The sequence below is a fragment of the Mercenaria mercenaria genome, chromosome 3 (genome assembly GCF_021730395.1).
Source record: "Mercenaria mercenaria strain notata chromosome 3, MADL_Memer_1, whole genome shotgun sequence".
Taxonomy (NCBI): Eukaryota; Metazoa; Mollusca; class Bivalvia; order Venerida; family Veneridae; genus Mercenaria; species Mercenaria mercenaria.
The window spans coordinates 35,814,303-35,832,592 of record NC_069363.1 but is presented as its reverse complement, the minus strand read 5'-3'; the positions used below and the strand labels follow the sequence as shown (position 1 = coordinate 35,832,592).

Sequence of the window (18,290 nt, the reverse complement as noted above, 5' to 3'; positions counted from 1 at the left end):
TTTTAAATACAATTTCGTCTTTTTTAGACATTCTTAAATCTTTATTAAACTTATTTCTTAATACTTCTTTACAATTTTTTTCTTCCTCGAGCATTTTTGCTATGAATTTAAATACTGCATCAGGTCCTCTATAGACCTGAGTTGGCTTGGTATATTTGTCGTCATAACAACAGACTACTTTATACCCATAGCCGCAGTCAACATGCTTCTGATATTCTTCTGTAAAGGAAGAATTCGGATTCGGTTGACTGCTGGACACCTTTTCTGTTAATGCCTCAAAATCAGCATATATTACAAAGGGTGCTGCTAGTTGTTTTTGAAAATTTTTGAATTCAATTTTACTACCTTCAGGTGGCATTTTAACACCCTGAACACCGTTAATAGATAAACAATTTTCTTTATGATTATCTAAAATTCTTTCTTGGGTGAAATGCTGAAGACAAGACTTACAAAAGAATTTTTTATGCTTGTCTTTTGTAACAGTACTAATTAATCTATTAAAGTCCTTAATCCAGACATAATGAGTTTTACTGTTTTCATTTATTAATAACATAACATAATAAATTTTGAAAAATTAGACTTTTTTTACAATTTAAACTTGGGTGATTTCAATTTACAGGGATGGAGTTTGCGCCTATGTTTTGGCTACATTTACAAAATGTTATTAAAAGTGTTGATGTCTCTAAAAAAATTTTTGGTACTTGTAGCATGTGTAAATGTTGAGTTCTGCTCAACCCGGGGCTAGAGGGCGTGGGCGGTAGCATGCATTTCCACTACCGTCCATGAACAGGCTCAATCAAACCGAGCCTGCAACATTTTCGTTTTTGTCGTGTTTCATTTTCACATAAGATGATATCGTTATATAGCATCTTTATTTTTGTCATGTCGGATTTTATTCACAATGCATCTTTTGACATGCATGGAGCATTTTTGATTAGAAAATACGTTTGCTTCAATGTGCAAGCATGTCACATATAATACACCATCAAGGCCCAATCTCAATGTAAAAGATCACACTTGGCGGTCAGAGGTGATGTCTAATTTTGTCTGTACATAACTTTTACACTGTGAGTAATTGGTATCTATATGAAAGAAATTTGGCTAAATATATTTTATATATAGTACTAACCAAAGAACATGTATACTTGCTTAGACAGATTAGATATACAAAGTCAGTAAGAGTTATGTGATATGATTGCTTGAGAACTAATTTTGTTTTTATTTTATTTAGGCATATATTTGTACTTAAAAAGTGATTTATACTGTGATCTATTAATAATTAGCACTTAAAAATTATATATTGTGCATTTTGTTAAAAATGGTTAAGTTCTTTTGGTGGTACCTCTAACTATACCCAGTAGTGGAGTTGATAGTAATTTCATATTTGATAAGCTCGGTTTATAAAAAACTCAGTTAGAGCTTATGTTGTATTGTTATATATCTTGCCGACTTAAAAACTTATCATATCTTAAAATAAAACTTGTCTTACTGGTTCGAGTCGTAAATTCGGCCACTTTTTGCAGTTTTCCATAAATATTTCTTTCGTTTTACATTTGATTTGTACAAAATTTCTACCATATGTGCTTTAATACAAGCAACATTGATTGTTATCATTAACGGCCGTTTACAGTATGGTAAAAGATACAACCGCGCTCAAAATAAAAGACAGGTTTAGTTAGTCTTCACATTTTACCTTCTAGGGGTTGTAAATATTCGGCCACTTTTTAAACATTAAGTTGGATGTATTTTCAACATTTTCTTGGAAATAAATCGATGCTACAGCCAACATTGTTATTTTTTCAACAAACTGCAATCAATTTTCAATAGCATACCTCGTGGGAAATATTTGCCAACAGAGATTTAAATAGCGCCTGTCATCCTTCTCGCAACAATATGACGTAGTTCAATTTTTACGTCACTGTTTATCACACATGCTAGCATAAAACTGCTGTTCTTGTCACTTTTCGGGGCTGTTTAAACAGGAGAGTCAAGAGAATCTCTCGCTCACGTGCTATTATAACACCTTTTATATCTGCGCGTTTCGTGGCAAAGCATAAACGACTTACGGCCTCAAAACGGATAATTTAAAAGGAAATGACGTCAACGTGAAAAAAACAACGTAGATCTAGACATGGAAATCCAATAATTTTGAGGAACAATATATTCATTTTCTTGGTTTTAACGCGTTTTTTGCTAATTAGCGCATGTTCTTTTTCTGTTATAAAGTTTAAATTTGAATTAACCCTTGCCGGGCCTCAGCACAAACGAGCGCGTGCAATGACGTCACGCGACCCGTGAGACAAAATAGTTGCTATTTAGAGTACACAACTTTATCGAAGGACAAGTTTTTTTCTTCTCACCTCAACTTGTTGTTTTTTGCCGACTTTGTTGCTAACACAAGTGCTTGTGATGACACAGATGCGTTCTCAAGCAACTGACTCGAGAAAAAGCTTTCTAGCGGGTGGCCGAATATTTACGACCTGGCCGAATTTACGACTCGAACCAGTATCATCTTAACTTTTTGCCATGTTTGGTCCATTTCGCGAAATAAATGTCCATTTCTGTAATTGGGATTCTATTTTTATCTGGCACATGATCAAAACATGGCGGCCGAAGACAAACTCGTACAAGATTTTCTTATTTATAAAATTGGCTCTCTATGCGCAATTTCAGGTGTAATATGGATCTTTCGAGATACCATAAGGTATCATACATTTCAGAGATTTTTTGCATGGATCATGAACAAAATTACATTTCGACTGAATCGTGGATTGAAAAAATACAAAACAAAAGTGTTCCAGTTTGTACACGAATATCAAGAAAGTGTAAACAAAGACTTGAGGATCCTCGAAGTTGGCGCAGGCACAGCTGCAAATTTAGCATTCCTACCATCAAATACTAAACTAGTTTGTCTTGATCCAAATCCACATTTTGTTAGCTACATTAAGAAAAATTTGAAACAACATGATACTGTGATATCTGCAGAAATTTTACATGGTTATGCAGAAGATATGCCGCTTGAGAATGACAGCTTTGATGTGGTTGTGTGCACACTAGTTATGTGTTCTGTAAAAGACATGGAAATGTCCTTACAAGAAATCAAAAGAGTTTTGAAGAAGGTTTGTATGATTGTATTTATTTTGAAAAATTAAAATCTAGTAATCTTAAGACTTTACAAATTAATATTAATATAAAGGCAGTGTCTAGGGGTGCGATAACACAACCTCTAGACCCAGAGTCTAGAGGTCCAGTTACCCGACCTCTAGACAACTGTACAGGGCTAGCTAGAGGTCCAGTAATCAATGGCTGTGACTCAATACAGACCTGGAGCGCCAGAATAAATTACAGACTCCGACATAATACCGTATATACCAGATCCAAGCAATTTGAACGAAAAGTATCTTAAATGTATATATTTTGTAACCATGGTGATACTAACCCATAAGCAATAAGTTGCGTTACTTTATTATTTTTGACGTGTGCTCCAATTGATAATCACTTCCGGGTATGTGCAGAAGACTGCTCCAGCTCTGCAATGAGCAACATCGGATCAATATAAAAGGTAAATTTCATTTACCGTCGCTTTGTGAAACAATGTACATAAGCTCTGTCGAGCTTTTGCGCGACCCTATTTTAAGAACAGTTAAAACCAATTAATCCTTACCCCCAGCAATTTGATGGTACCCATTTACAGCTGGGTCAACTGAGGCAATCATGGTAAAGTGCCTTGCCCAAGGACACACCGCAATGGGAGTAGCCAGGAATCGAACCCAGGGCCTTCACCTCCGTTGGAAAGCGTCTTAGCCCTCTCGGCCGGTTCGTCCACATATGCATACTGAGAACGGTAATTTACCAAGAGCTTAAAATGGGAGATGATTTCAAAAATTTGTTCTTGTTCTTCTATATTTCTTGTTGTTTTAAATACATTGTAAGTCACAGGAAACAGAAGTATTTATAATTTTTTAATCCTCGAAAAATACAAGCACAAATTCTATACTGGTAAATAATTAATAGCAATTTGTACGCCGTAATCGGAAGCTTTTTATCAAATCCTTGTTTTTCTTGGGACTGATGAATTAAAATAATAAACTTAATGTTTTCTTTAGTATTTAAGACATGGATTGTGCTCTTAAATTGTTGAATTAATTTTACTGCTTGAGTAAATAAATAACGGTAACCGGACCTCTAGACACGGTGTGTACAGGTCCGGTAATCAATATACATGTACTATTGTGTACTGTAATACCAGTGTATTTATAAGGTAACGGCTGGTAAAAGTTACAATTAGTTGTCATAAAAAACTTTGCCTTTATTAGGTTTATTTTTGTAAATATTTTGTGTATAATTTGCTCTCACTGGGGTTTGAGGCATATTGAAATTTTGAATATGTAATTTTGAAAGTGATTTCCGGTAGTCACTATTATTTATTTACGCAAGCAGTAAAACAAATTCAACAGTTCATGAGCACAATCCATGTCATAAATACTAAAGAAAACATTATGTTTATTTTTTTTATTCATCAGTCCCTAGAAAAACAATAAAAGCTTCCGATCACAGCGTACAAATTGCTATCAATTATTTGCAGTCGTATTTTTTCCGGGATTAAAGAATTATAAATACTTCTGTTTCCTGTGACTTACCATGTATTTAAAACAACGAGAAAAATATGGGAACAAACTTTTGAAATCCTCTCACGTTTTTAAAGATCAATGTGCTGACAGCACAGAAAGGTTGAAACCCACATTTGATGTGCAATAAACTGCTCTGCTGTAACAGTCCAAGTCACTTCCATGAAACAGTATAATATTCAAACCATTTGCATACATTATATACTAGAAATTCTGCTCTGACTAAACCATCAAGTGTCTTGAAACACACTGACAAGTTGGGTAAGGCAACCCTGTACCGGCTTAATTAAAATTTACTATAATGATACCAATGAGAAATACAGTGACTATTTCATTAAAAACACAAATATTCAAAGAGATTATAGATGATTGAAATATTAGATATTCTAACACAACACAGTTTATTTTCCTTTTAAACAAAGAAGGCTGACAACTGTGTGTTATTAGTCAACAATTCATTAAAAAAAATTCTGACTTCATAATTATTACGTTTAGATGGCATAGAGGCGCATTGGGAAAGAAATCAACACAAATTAGGCAGAGTTTGGGATATATTATTTCTTAATTCAAATTTAAGAGTTAAAGGCACTGGCCTCCAGATCGTTCGACAACAACAAAAAAAGAAGATTTTTAGATATCTGGAAATAAATGCTATATTTCTTAAGAATGAAACTCATGAGAATTAGTTGGTTTTACTACTTTTTACAATGAAAATTGAAAAGCGTTTGTAATGCTTTACTCAGAGTAAACTATCTCAGTTATAAATATCTATATTAAAGGTATTTCTGCATGTTTAATAAACCAGAAGTGATGGTGTAACGTCATTTATCAGGAAAACATAGTATAAAGCCTGAATTCGGCATACGGAAATGAAAATCATTTTATGAATTAATGGCAACCTGTGAGTAAATTTATTAAAATGGTACTGTTACTATATTTTTAAAGTCAATATATGATATCAAAACATGATTATGTCACGTTAAATAATTCAAAATAATGTCTTAAAATTAGCGTGAAATATTCCGTTCACTTTAATCATGGTCAAATTACTCAAAAATAAGCACCTGGACCTATACATTTTATTTCACCACATTATAGGCCATATGTTTAGTTATAACTGTGAGAAGTTTCATCAAAATCTACATTGTAGAAAAATTTCTATTCACGAAAATGTTTTGAAAGTGATGATTTACATGTACCCACAGACTCCCATTATGAAAAATCAGTCTAGCAAAAAATCAAGCACACAACCCTATCCTTTTTATTTGCTGAATTTTCTAGGTATAATCTGAAGTTTTGAAAAATCAGAGTTTAATCAAAGTCTACATTGTAGAAAAAAAATTCGATCCAAACGTGCAGAACTACCTTAACACGTGTTAAACACTAAAGCCTCCTTAGCTCTATTGGTAACAAGAGCTGGAAAACTTCTTTATTGCGGCAGCTCCCGACATGGTCATCTTTTTTTCTTGATTTGGCATTTTTAAAATAGTTTAGAAACAAAAACTCATATTCTAATTTTCGTAAGATATGACAAAACTTCAATTTGAAAGAAAGATCATTTTTAGCACAAATCTGGAGGTCAGTGCCTTTAAACAGTTTGAAAGATATAAACGTTACTTTATGCTAAAAATCTATAGAAAATGCTATTTTTAAACTGCCAGTGTGTCATAGTTTCTCTTTCGATTTTCTAAAGTTATACACCATTAGAAAGCTTGTGATCTGAGCTTTTCAGAGATATATAATTTGATATATTTTCTTTTATCATGTGCATTGAAATGATTGTTAAACCTGACAAGGAACTTTTACACAGAAATTATGTAGAGAGATAAGCAGTCGGTATACTCGTAAATAATCAATAAAAGTAGTGCAGAAATGGAACGGTGGATTAATCCCCTTCAGTGAAAACTGTCATTATTGAATTCTTGCAGTATCCAGAATATGGTTATGATAGGTTTCAACCGCTTGCCATTCTATGTACATGTATTTATTAATTCTTTGAGCTTTAATAATTTATAGGTGTGTAACCACCCATGCCTAGTCTGCAGTTTAGCTGTTTTAGTTTGGTTCCCAGACACCTAACACTGACCAAAACTCTGTAATTATAAAACTGCTACAATGTAATTGCTTTTTATGGAACCAAAAAGCTTGAAGTGCACCTTTGCATTCAGATTCCAATGAAATGAAATTGTAAATAATCTGCACCAGTCAATCATTATCTTCAACCAATAAAACCATATTATCATAAAATTATGTTAAAAAATTTAGCATGTAGTATTGTTTTTTTATTAAACATTATGTAAAATTTATTTTAGGGTGGACTCTATGTGTTTCTGGAGCATGTGGGAGCAGAAAAGAACACATGGCGTTGGATATCACAGTGTATCATGAATCCGTTTCACTGGACTTTTGGTGATGGTTGTGAAGTGAAAAGAGAGACAGAAAAAGTCATCAAAGAAGCTGGATTCTCCCACGTTTATATGGAAAAATTCTACCCTAAAGCGATGCCATTTTGGTGTAAACCCTGCATTCTTGGAAGTGCCACTAAGTAGTAAAAAGTTACTTAAAACTTAATTACGGCTTCCAGTTGGTCCATACCTCAGATGTTTTATCATTAAACTTTCCTGAAAATATTGTTAGTTTTACAAAATGTATGACAGTTTAAGCTATTTTTTCAGCTCCAGTGATATCGTAGCAGAGCAAACATAGCTAGCATTACTTTATTCTGTTTTGAATGTTTTTTTACCTTGTTAAGTGTTCAGACATCCTTGAAAAGCAGGTGCAAGTTTAATGACAAGTTTGAAAATAAGTTGGAGATCTTAGAATCAAATTAGTAAATTCAGTACTATTCATATAATATTTTGAATCATATCAGTCCTTGGTATGTTGAAAAACACTTGTTTAGCAAACAAAAATTAAATATGTTTTTGTCTATTTATCAAAATAAAAGCACAAATAATTCTTCTCCATAAGCTAAATGTAATGTTATGTTTTACATGCATAATAAGCACAGGTACTTATCCTATTGTCTGTGTTATGTTTTTGTGGAATTTCATAGCTTTATGTTATTATGACGTTGAAAGATGTTACTTCTTTTGTGACCTTGAAAGATGTTGTTTATGATTTTGTTGTTTATGATTTTGTACATAGTTTTATTTCCTGTGACATTAATTATTTATATTTGAGATTTTTATTCAGGGCGTTGCTGCGGGCTGTTGAAGCAAATAGTTTTGAGAATTTGTTGAAAATTATTACCTGTTGTCTTGGAGTCCGGCATGAATGTTTTAAAACTTTACCTCAGTTTTACCCCAGTTTTAAGTTTATGTATTTATAAAAATTTTGGCATTTCTTTTAAGATTCTTATTTATGCCTTCATACAACAATTCATTATAGTACATGTAATGTATATACTTGTATAATTTTGTTTATCATGATTTCCTAACCCATAGTTTGAGTAATTGTTTTAAACTTGATACAAGACATCAAACATCATAGGATTATTGCCTGTTCTCATTAGATGAACCTCATTAATTTTAGAATTAATTAAAGGGCAAGAATAAAATGGTTCAGGTAATAACTGAGGATCAAGTGCCTACAGCTTTCAAATTCCATACAGTTGTACAAATGGATCTTGGTTAAACGCTTTTGGTGTATAGTCTCCTTTTATGGGTGTCTCTCAGGAATGTTTAATCAGTTCTGCTTGCCCTTTAGTGTGCCACCAATGTTCAAGATGCTGCATTACAATTCCAAAATTGTAACCCATGTATAACATGGTACTGAGCTTTCTACAAATTTTGCACACTTAATATCAGGGATTTCTTCATTTTAAAATTTTTGTGTTAAGTTTTTATAAAAGCGACATGGAAAATCTTGGCTAATGATTTTAAATTTTTCATTATATGACATAATTTTAAAATAAAACTTTAAATATTTAAATGAATTTGTTGATTTCAAAATTTGAACATAAATGAATAAAAAATTTCTATGTTCATTAGGATTTAATTTAATCAATGAAAATGATGCCTCCCCCCCCACCCCCCTCCACAAATGATTTCACAATGTATATAAGAATATACACCGGTTGTTAATCATTTGTTCAATTGTTCATATTTAAAAAAAAAATGATAATAATATATTTTCTTTTTAGCTCACCTGAGCCAAAGGCTCATGGTGAGCTTTTGTGACTGCTCACTGTCCGTCGTGTGTTGTCCATCCATCAACATTTTCTAAAAACATCTTCTCCTAGAAAACCACTGGGCAGAAATACACCAAACTTCACAGGAATGATCCTTGGGTGGCCCCTTTCAAAATTTTTCAAAGAATTGAATTCCATACAGAACTCTGGTTGCCATGGCAACCGAAAGGAAAAACTTTAAAATCTTCTTGTCCAAAACCTCAAGGTGTAGAGCTTTGATATTTGGCATGTGACATCATCTTATGGTCCTCTTTCAAGATTGTTCAAGTTGTGCCACTGGGATGAAAAGAGGCCCCACCCTGGGGGTCACAAGTTTCACATGGACTTATATAGGAATTTTTTAAAAAAAATCTTCTTGTCTAATACCATAAGACCTAGGCCTTTGATATTTTGTATGTAACATTGCCTTGTAGTCCTTTACCAAAATTGTTCAAATTATGCCCCTTGGGTGAAAAGAAGCCCTGCCCCGGGGGGTCTCAAGTTTTACATAGACTTATATGACGTTACGCTCATTGTTGGCGTACATTAACGTAACTGACGTTATCGTCGTTTTTAGCGGTTAAGACGTTAAAGGGATTACTTGGGGTGGTTGGACTACAGTTTTCATAAATCATGTCGTTTCGATATTTAAGGAAATATTTGATATAGATGTACTATGTAATATTTATTCAATATAATTATTTATCAGACAGTGAATTATATTGCGGTGTTCAGATACAATTGTAATACATATACATTATTTAGTTTTCAAACGTAACGTCGACGTTACATTAATTTCACGGCTGTGATATCTCAGCTAGATTTTGCAATTTTCATGTGTTAAATTTAATTCATATTCAACGTAAGACTTATGCATATCAATTTGCAGACAGTTGTATGTACTTTGACTGTAGTCGCTGTTTTGTAAACAAATACATATTTCTTTAAATATTTCGGCACGTAACAACTTAGTAATTTTATTTTTTGCATTTTTTGACACGTGTGACATCGCGGCTAGATTAAAGTATACATATATTAAACGCCATTATCAAAGTCAATATACGACAAAAACTTACTATTTCAAAAGTAGAATTTATGTACTTTTTCTCAAAATAAATATTATAGAAAGCATACAATAGTTAAAGAAAATGCAGAAATTTTAACAAATCCTGTCGAGGGAAGACATTAAATCTTACGTTTTAAGTTGGATCTGTCTTTTGCTTCCTGTTTGTTACAAGAAGTATTGAACAGCAAATGACTGCAATGACATCAAATAGTTAACGACACGTCACCGAGTCTTCTTATTTGACGGGAAAAAAAATTTTTTTATGAATTTACCAAGCCGATAAATAATGCGCATTGGTGAATTCTGTTACATCTTACATGACGTTTTAGTGTTGTTTTCTATGATTCTATGTTGAATTAAATTTTTACTAATTGTTAAACATAAATGCGATCATATTTACTAACAGGGAGATTGTTTTGCCTTTCTTGTGATAAAAGAAGATAAACAACCGTATTTCTAAAACGAATTTCATGAAACATTGAAGTGAACGAAACTGAAAAATTTCCGATGTTCGCCAACAACGTACGCAACGTCATATAGGAAAAAACTTTAAAAATCTTATCTGAAACTGCAAGGCCTATGCTTTTGATAGTTGGTATTTTGCATTGGCTAGTGGTCCTCTACCAAAATTATTCATATTATGCCCCTGGGGTGAAAAGAGGCCCTAACCCTGGGGGTCTCAAGTTTTACATAGACTTATATAGGAAAAAAACTTTTAAAATCTTCTTGCCTGAAACTGCATGGCCTAGGCTTTTGATATTTGGTATGTTGCCTTTCCTAGTGTTTCTCTACCAAAATTGTTCTAATTATGTCCCTGGGGGTGAAAAGAGGCCCTGCCCTGGGGGTACCAAGTTTAACATAGACTTATTTAGGGGGAAAAAATATTTAAGATCTTCTTGTCTGAAAGTTCAAGGCCTAGGCCTTTGATATTTGGTATGTAGCATTGCCTGGTGGATCTCTAACAAGATTGTTCAAATTATGCCCATGGGGTAAAAAGAGGCCCCGTCACTTCTTATATGAGTTATATAGGAAAAAATGCTTCAAAAATTATCAGACTGTTCAATTATAAGTACCTGATGACCCAAAGTGATTAGGGATCACTTGACTGTGACCTTGACCTACTGACCTACTTTCTTGTTTTTTTAAGATACAGCCTTGAAATTTGGATGACATGTACAGTTTAGCACACTGATCTTAAAACTGACTTTCAGTGACCATAAATGTGACCTACTGATCTTCTATCTTAATATTTTAGAATCAGTTTGACATTTGAAACGTGTAGCTCATATTACTCAGGTGAGTGATCCAGGGTCAACATGACCCTCTTATTGTAATTTATTTATGATTTTAATTTATTTGTAGACAAGGAATGTTGTAATAGCACTCCTTTATTTTTAATGTATGCACCATGTAAGAGCTATTCTTATTTTGAGCTCAACTAACATAAGAAACAGTTTTCTTTTACCAGGTATCAATCGTTTACTTGATAATCATGTTAGACTTAAATTCTTGGAAGTCTGACTTAAACATTTTAACTTGGCATTATAATGGCATTATATCTATTTTAGCTTAACTGTGCAATGTTCAATTTTAGCTTAACTGTACAAAGTATATGGAGAGTTGTCCTACTTAGGGCAGTGTCTGCATCACAGCTTGGTTAGTATTTTGATGCACTTTCACTTTATCTTTGTAAATACTTACGTATTTGATTTAGACTCTTCCTTAACATCAACGAAAAGGCCAATCATATAAGAACCATAACCCACCAATTCCATGAGTATTGTCCCCATTTTACTTAATAATATTTATAGTATTAATAATGTTTAAATGCACTTTCACTCTGTCTCTATTGTAGCTTAACAGGTTTGTTCCAAATTGTCTCTATTGTAGCTCAACAGATTTGTTCCAAATCATCCCCCACATCATATGACACTAGAGCCTTTACTCTTGCACAATTATTTCATGAATTATGCCCCTTTTTACTTAGAATTTCAGGCACTTTCACTCAATATTTGATTACTTATTGGAATTAGTTCAAACTTTAAAAATTTGTCTTATGTCATCACAGGCATATAACACAAGGTCCATAACTCTTAGACTAAAATATTTCATGAACTATGCCCCATTTTAACTTTATTCATTTTCACTCTATCTCAGTTTTGATTCAGTCTATGAAAGATGAGAAGCTAAAATTTGAACTTTGTGTTTTTATTCTTTTTGCTGCCATATTGGCCACCATCTTGTTTCTAGCTTGAAGCTTTATGGTGCCACTTCCCCATCATTAAGTCAATACATTCTTCATTTGGACCACTAGTCATTTCAGCCAGGGGGTTTGATGAGGGATTTTGATATACACTCATAAAATTTTACATTTATGCTGGCATGTCATTCCATCAGCTAGATGACCAATTTTACATGATTTTACATTTACTGAATGTTTTATTTTAAATCATGTATTTCTGTGATAATTTATTTGAAAGTATTACTGGGTTTTAGATTGCAGTGAGACCAGTTGTATTGATGATTTCCTAAACTTATATCAGTTTTGTTGTTATTTGTAACTGTCTTTATAGAGATACCGATTTTATATTTAGTTGGACCTGTTGAAATTTTTCAAATAGTAGTGTTTTTTTTTTTCACATGTTATCGGCATAGTTGTCTGTGTCAGCATCGCAAGTTTGTATATAAGCAGGTTCTGTTGAAAACTACTAGGCCAAATGCTTTCAAACTTCATGATTTTCTGTGTTTTCGGCATCATCAGATTGACTAATAGGAGAAGTTACATAGCTAGCTTTTATGTTGTCAAACCGTACTACTGTTAGCTAAGGTCTTTTCTTCCATAAATAATCCCAGAATACATGAAAACAGATATTATTGCTTTAAATATGATTGACACCCTTTAACATGTATATTTTGCGAGAATGTAGCATGTAAGGATAATTCTCAGAAACTACTTTAACAAATTACTTAAGTTTGATTTTGTCATCATGGGATAACCGCACATGGCAAGTTTTTGGCAACTCTGGCTCACGTTCTGACAAAATTATGCCCTTTTCAGCTCGTCGGGAACTACAGGTTAGTGGTGAACTATTAGTGTAGGTGGATGGTGGCATCCAACTTAGTCTTAAACATCCTGGTAAGGTCCTCTCTTTTTATACTCTCGTCTCTGAAAGATTAGGGCGTATAATGTAAACACCCGTGGCGGGCGGAGGGTCAGTGTCCAAAGCATATTTGTTCTCTTAGTCAAACAGTTTTCATCCGATCTTCACCAAACTTGCTGACAATGTTTGTGGGCATAATATCTCGACCAAGTTAGATAACCACTCAAATCGCCTTAGGCAATCTTGGATTATGGCCCTTGACTTACTTGAAAAACTGCGAATTTAGCCTTGTCTGCTCTCTAAGTCTTCATCCGATCTTCACCAAACTTGCTGACAATGTTTGTGGGCATAATATCTAGGCGAAGATCAGTAACAACCCAAATCACCCCAGACACTCTTGGATTATGGCCTTTGAATAACTTTGAATGGGGCCTCCGTGGCCGAGTGGTTAAGGTCGGTGGTTCTACCCAGGTACCCGCTCGTGATGACAAAATGCACAGAGAGGCACCTGGGGTCTTCCTCCACCATCAAAGCTGGAAAGTCGCCATATAACCTATGATTGTGTCAGTGCGATAAACCCAACAAAATAAAATAAACAAGTATGCCCACGGGCAGAATGTCGAGCCGCCAGCTGTTGTGACCTTAACCTTTGACCTAGGAACCTGGTTCTTCCGCGTGACACTCCGTCTCATAATGGTGAACATTCATGCCAAGATACATCAACATCCCACCATGCATGAAGAAGAAATGCTCAGGACAAACTTCAATTTGATCTTTGACCTCCAACTGTGACCTTGACCTTTGAGATAGGAACATGGGGTTTGTGCATGACACGCCTTCTCAATGAGGTAAACATTCGTGCCAAATATAAACAAGATTGGTCCATGCACGTCAAAGTTATGGTCTGGACAAAAGCGGACAGACGGACGCACGCATTTACACCAAACAGCTAAAGGTGGCGACTATATCGAGCTTACAGTAAGCGGGCTCGACAATGAATGAATTACTAAACAAGGCAGTCTGAAAGACAGCTAAATCCCACTGCTATGGATAGTGAAAGGGTAAACCTTTGATTTTAGCTGTGACCTTGACCTTGAACTGACATGGCTGACTCATGAATTCTGCACAACGTCTTGATGAGGTGATCATTTGACCAAAGTTTCATGAAAATCCTTCAAGGGGTTTAGGAGATACAGAGCTGAAACCTTTGACCTTCAGTTGTGACCTTGACATTGAGTTGACATGGCTGACTCATGAGTTCTTGATGAAGTGATCATTTGACCCAAGTTTGATGAAAATCCTTCAAGGGGTTATGGAGATACAGAGTGGACACCAAATGGAAGGCTCAAACCTTCGACCCTTAGTTGTGACCTTGACCTTGAGCTGGCATGGTTGACTCATAATTTCTGCACATCGTTCTGATGAGGTTATCATTTGACCCAAGTTTTATAAAATTCCTTCAAGGGGTTTAGGAGATATAGAGCGGACACGAAATGGAAGGCTCAAACCTTTGACCTTCAGCTGTAACCTTGACCTTGAGCCGACACGGCTGACTCATAAGTTCTGCACATCGCCTTGATGAGGTGATCGTTTGACCCAAGTTTGATGAAAATCCTTCAAGGGGTTTAGGAGATATGGAGTGGACACAAAATGGAAGGCTCAAACCTTTGACCCTAAGTTGTGACCTTGACCTTGAGCCAGCATGACTGACTCATGGGTTCTGCATATCGTCTTGATGAGGTGACCATTTGACCCAAGTTTTATAAAATTCCTTCAAGGGGTTTAAGAGATACAGAGCGGACACAAAATGGAAGGCTCAAAACTTTGACCTTGAGTTGTGACCTCGACCTTGAGCCGGCATGGCTGACTCATGGGTTCTGAACATCGTCTTGATGAGGTGATCATTTGACCCAAGTTTTATAAAATTCCTTCAAGGGGTTTAGGAGATATAGAGCGGACACAAAATGGCAGGCTCAAACCTTTGACCTTGAGTTGTGACCTTGACTTTGAACCGACAAGGCTGACTCATGGGTTCTGCACATCGTCTTGATGAGGTGATCATTTGACCCAAGTTTCATGAAAATCCTTCAAGGGGTTTAGGAGATATGGACCGGACACGATTTTGTTACGGACGGACGGACTGACAACGGATGAAGGGTGATCACAAAAGCTCACCTTGTCACTATGTGACAGGTGAGCTAAAAAAACTCTAGGAATGACCACGTTACAAACCTGCCATGAAATCTGGATGTACAGAGTGTCAAAACTCAAATTATTGATGACGGATAACACAAAATGCACGACCACCGACTACAGGGTGATCACGACAGCTCACCTGAGCACATGTCCTTAGAAGTAAGAATGATACTTGCGGTTTTTGCATGCAACACTTCATCATGTCATACATCATGTCATACAGATGAACGAGTTGGGCCAAAATTGTTACCTCTAGCATTTTAAACAAAGCTGTTGATGACTACCAAAAACAGGCAACAGTCTACCTTCAGCCCTTTAGGCAGCTGACAAATGAATGATGGATCATACCAGCTCACAATAAAATTTCTGTGCCAGGTTTGTTTGTTTTTGTTTTCTTTAAGAAACAAAGCCATGTTAGACATGGCCAATTTCCCCACTGAAGCAAATTTTTTACATGAAAGGGAGGGTAATTTAAAATCAAAGAGAGATAATCAACAAGAGCTGTCAGTAAGACAGCATGTTCCACTCTTCGGTGAATAGACAGTAAAATGGATTTGTGTCAATGATAAGTACCTTCATTTTGTAAATTTTAAAAAGGAATACACTAAGATTTAGAAAGACCCTACTACTCATAGGGTTTAAAGGTCAAGTATGAAAGGGCGTTATTCTGTCAAAAATGGAAATTCAAGTTATGGGTATTGTTTCTACATTTGTGACTGTTGATGGTTAAGATATATTTTGAGCTTCAAGTTAATATTTTTCAAAGTAACAAGTATATGTTCAGAAAACAAGAGTGCCCTAAAGTCTTAAAACCAAGTATGAAAGGGGCATAATTCTTTCAAATAGGCAAATCATAGTTATAGGTGTTGTTTCAACCCCTGCAGATGTTGATATTATTGAAAATAAGTCCAGAAATCAAAGCTTGTCCAAAGCTTCAAACAAAGTATTAAAGTGGCATAATTCTGTCACAAAAAAAGAACAAACCAAAGTTATGGGGACTGTTTCCACACATGCAGATAATGATGATAAAGATGTATTTTGAGCTTCAAGTCATTATCATCGACAGTACCTAAGGTATGTCCAGAAAACGTAGTTTGCCCAAAAAATTTAACAAAGTTGCATAAGGCCCATGCTTTGAACAGAAGCCCCGGTTAACACACTTCTGCCTCAGTTTATAAATGTCTATCTGAAAATGTATTCAAATTGCACCAGAAGTCAGTAGTTTAATATTTTTTTTTTTTTTTTTTTTTTTTAAGAGTTTTTTTTCTTTTTTTTTAAATATCTTAAATTAAAAAAAAAATTAACAAAAATTCTGAACCTGTCAAATTTTTACTTAGGTAATTTACAATTTTATGACCTGTGGTTCCAAAGATATCTCATGCTAAAATGTGCCACTGTCTGGTCCAGCCTCTGGCAGGCTTGTATACTGTCCAATACACAACATTCCAGTAGAGACAAGCTTGACTTTTGTGTCACTTCTGTGAATCCAGAATTTCTGGGGTTGTTGACAGGCATTTTCCGCATTCTTTGAATGCCAAGTTTAATATAAATAGGTATCGAATTTTTGGTAATCCTCAGAAAAACACTTACTTTTACACAATTCACTTCAACTATGAAAGGACAGCACAATAGAAAGTCTTCTAGATTTTCTCCTGGCAGCATCCCATGGAACAAAGGTCTACAGCTGAGTAGCATGAACTGTGGAGACACTGAACAGAAGCCCTCTACCTCAAGGATGACTGCAGAAGAATTCTCTCTAGTGGCTAGACCTACTGCTGATGGAGGGGAAACCTCTGGAAATGTCCGGGTGCTACGACCGAAAGTGACTGAGACGTCAGCCCTGAAAAAAGAAGATACAACATCATGTTCAGGCATGCGACTTGTAGACTGTGAAAAGATGTCTGAAGCCTTCAATGAGGCCTTCCAGATTCACCAACAAGAGGAGTTAGACTGCGAACAGGCCAATATCATAGTGGCCGAGGAGAGAAAAGTTGGCATTTATTGGAAGTTCTCCCTAAAATGTACAAACTGTAATTATGTTACACCACTGAAGAAGCTATATCAAGAGGCACTATCTCCGAGGCGAGGACCGAACCCAGCTGCACCAAATCTTGGACTGGCAGCTGGCCTGCAAGACACTCCACTTGGGAACACCAGATGCAGATACCTACTGGCAAACCTCGACATCCCTCCACCCTCAAAAAGTGGCATGCAGAAGACAGGTGGAAGAGGAATACCAGAAGAAGTATGCAAAGCAACCAGAAAAAGTGAAAAGGAGGTTACTATCCAAGCGACGGCAGCTAAAAGATCACCTAAAATACCTGGCAGCAAAACCTTCAAGGTCAGAAAATCGCAAGGGACAGCTAGACCCAGTGCCTTCAACATCAAGGGCAGGAAACTGCTGACCATAGCTATTCAGTGATACTTCTAGTTATCTCCCTTGTGCTGGAGAAAAATAGACTAGAAAGAAAAAAAATCTTATGTGGGATATGGACAAATAAATAAATAAATAAACAAGAGCTCGTCGAACACGAAATGCCCCCCTTGATGCATTCAGTAATTGCACAAGGAACAGAAATTATATGCTCACTGTAAACAAAAGTTCTACCATTCTGGTTTAATCTGACCTTGACCTTTAACCTATTAACCTAACAAGAGATTACAGATTGATCTTGGCGCCATCCACTGAGCCATTTTTGAATGTTTCAAATTTCAAGACTAGCTCAAGGTCAAAATCAAGGTCAAATTTCATTTAGGTATAAAACAATATGTAATATCGAGGGCTTAGAGCGAAACTGGTCTATCTGTATATAGAAATAGAAGCAGATAGACCAGTTTCGCTCTACGCCATCGGTATGTGGTCCAAAATTGAAAGTGGTGGCTTGAGAAATGTGAAAGCAGGTCACTAGATCAAATTCAAGGTAAAGTTCATTTCGGTAGACAGAACTATGCGTGTGCTTCAAATTTGGAGGCTCTAGCTTGAGAAATGTGAAAGCAGGTCACTAGGTCAAAATCAAGGTCAAATTCCATTTCGGAACACAAAACTATGCAAGTGGTCCAAAATTTGAAGCCTGTACCTTCAGAAATGTGAAAGTAGGTCACTAGGTCAATCTCAAGATCAAAGTTCA

General features: G+C 35.3%; 1 protein-coding gene across 1 annotated transcript; it reads left to right on the top strand.

Annotated features, from left to right (window-relative positions):
* Positions 1 to 2,582: 2,582 nt before the first annotated feature.
* Positions 2,583 to 11,604, top strand: LOC123525080 (thiol S-methyltransferase METTL7B-like). The gene is made up of 2 exons (XM_045303819.2): positions 2,583 to 3,119; positions 6,941 to 11,604. Exons 1-2 carry the CDS (start codon positions 2,604 to 2,606, stop codon positions 7,175 to 7,177), a joined length of 753 nt encoding a protein of 250 aa, XP_045159754.1. The 5' UTR covers positions 2,583 to 2,603; the 3' UTR covers positions 7,178 to 11,604.
* Positions 11,605 to 18,290: the final 6,686 nt, after the last annotated feature.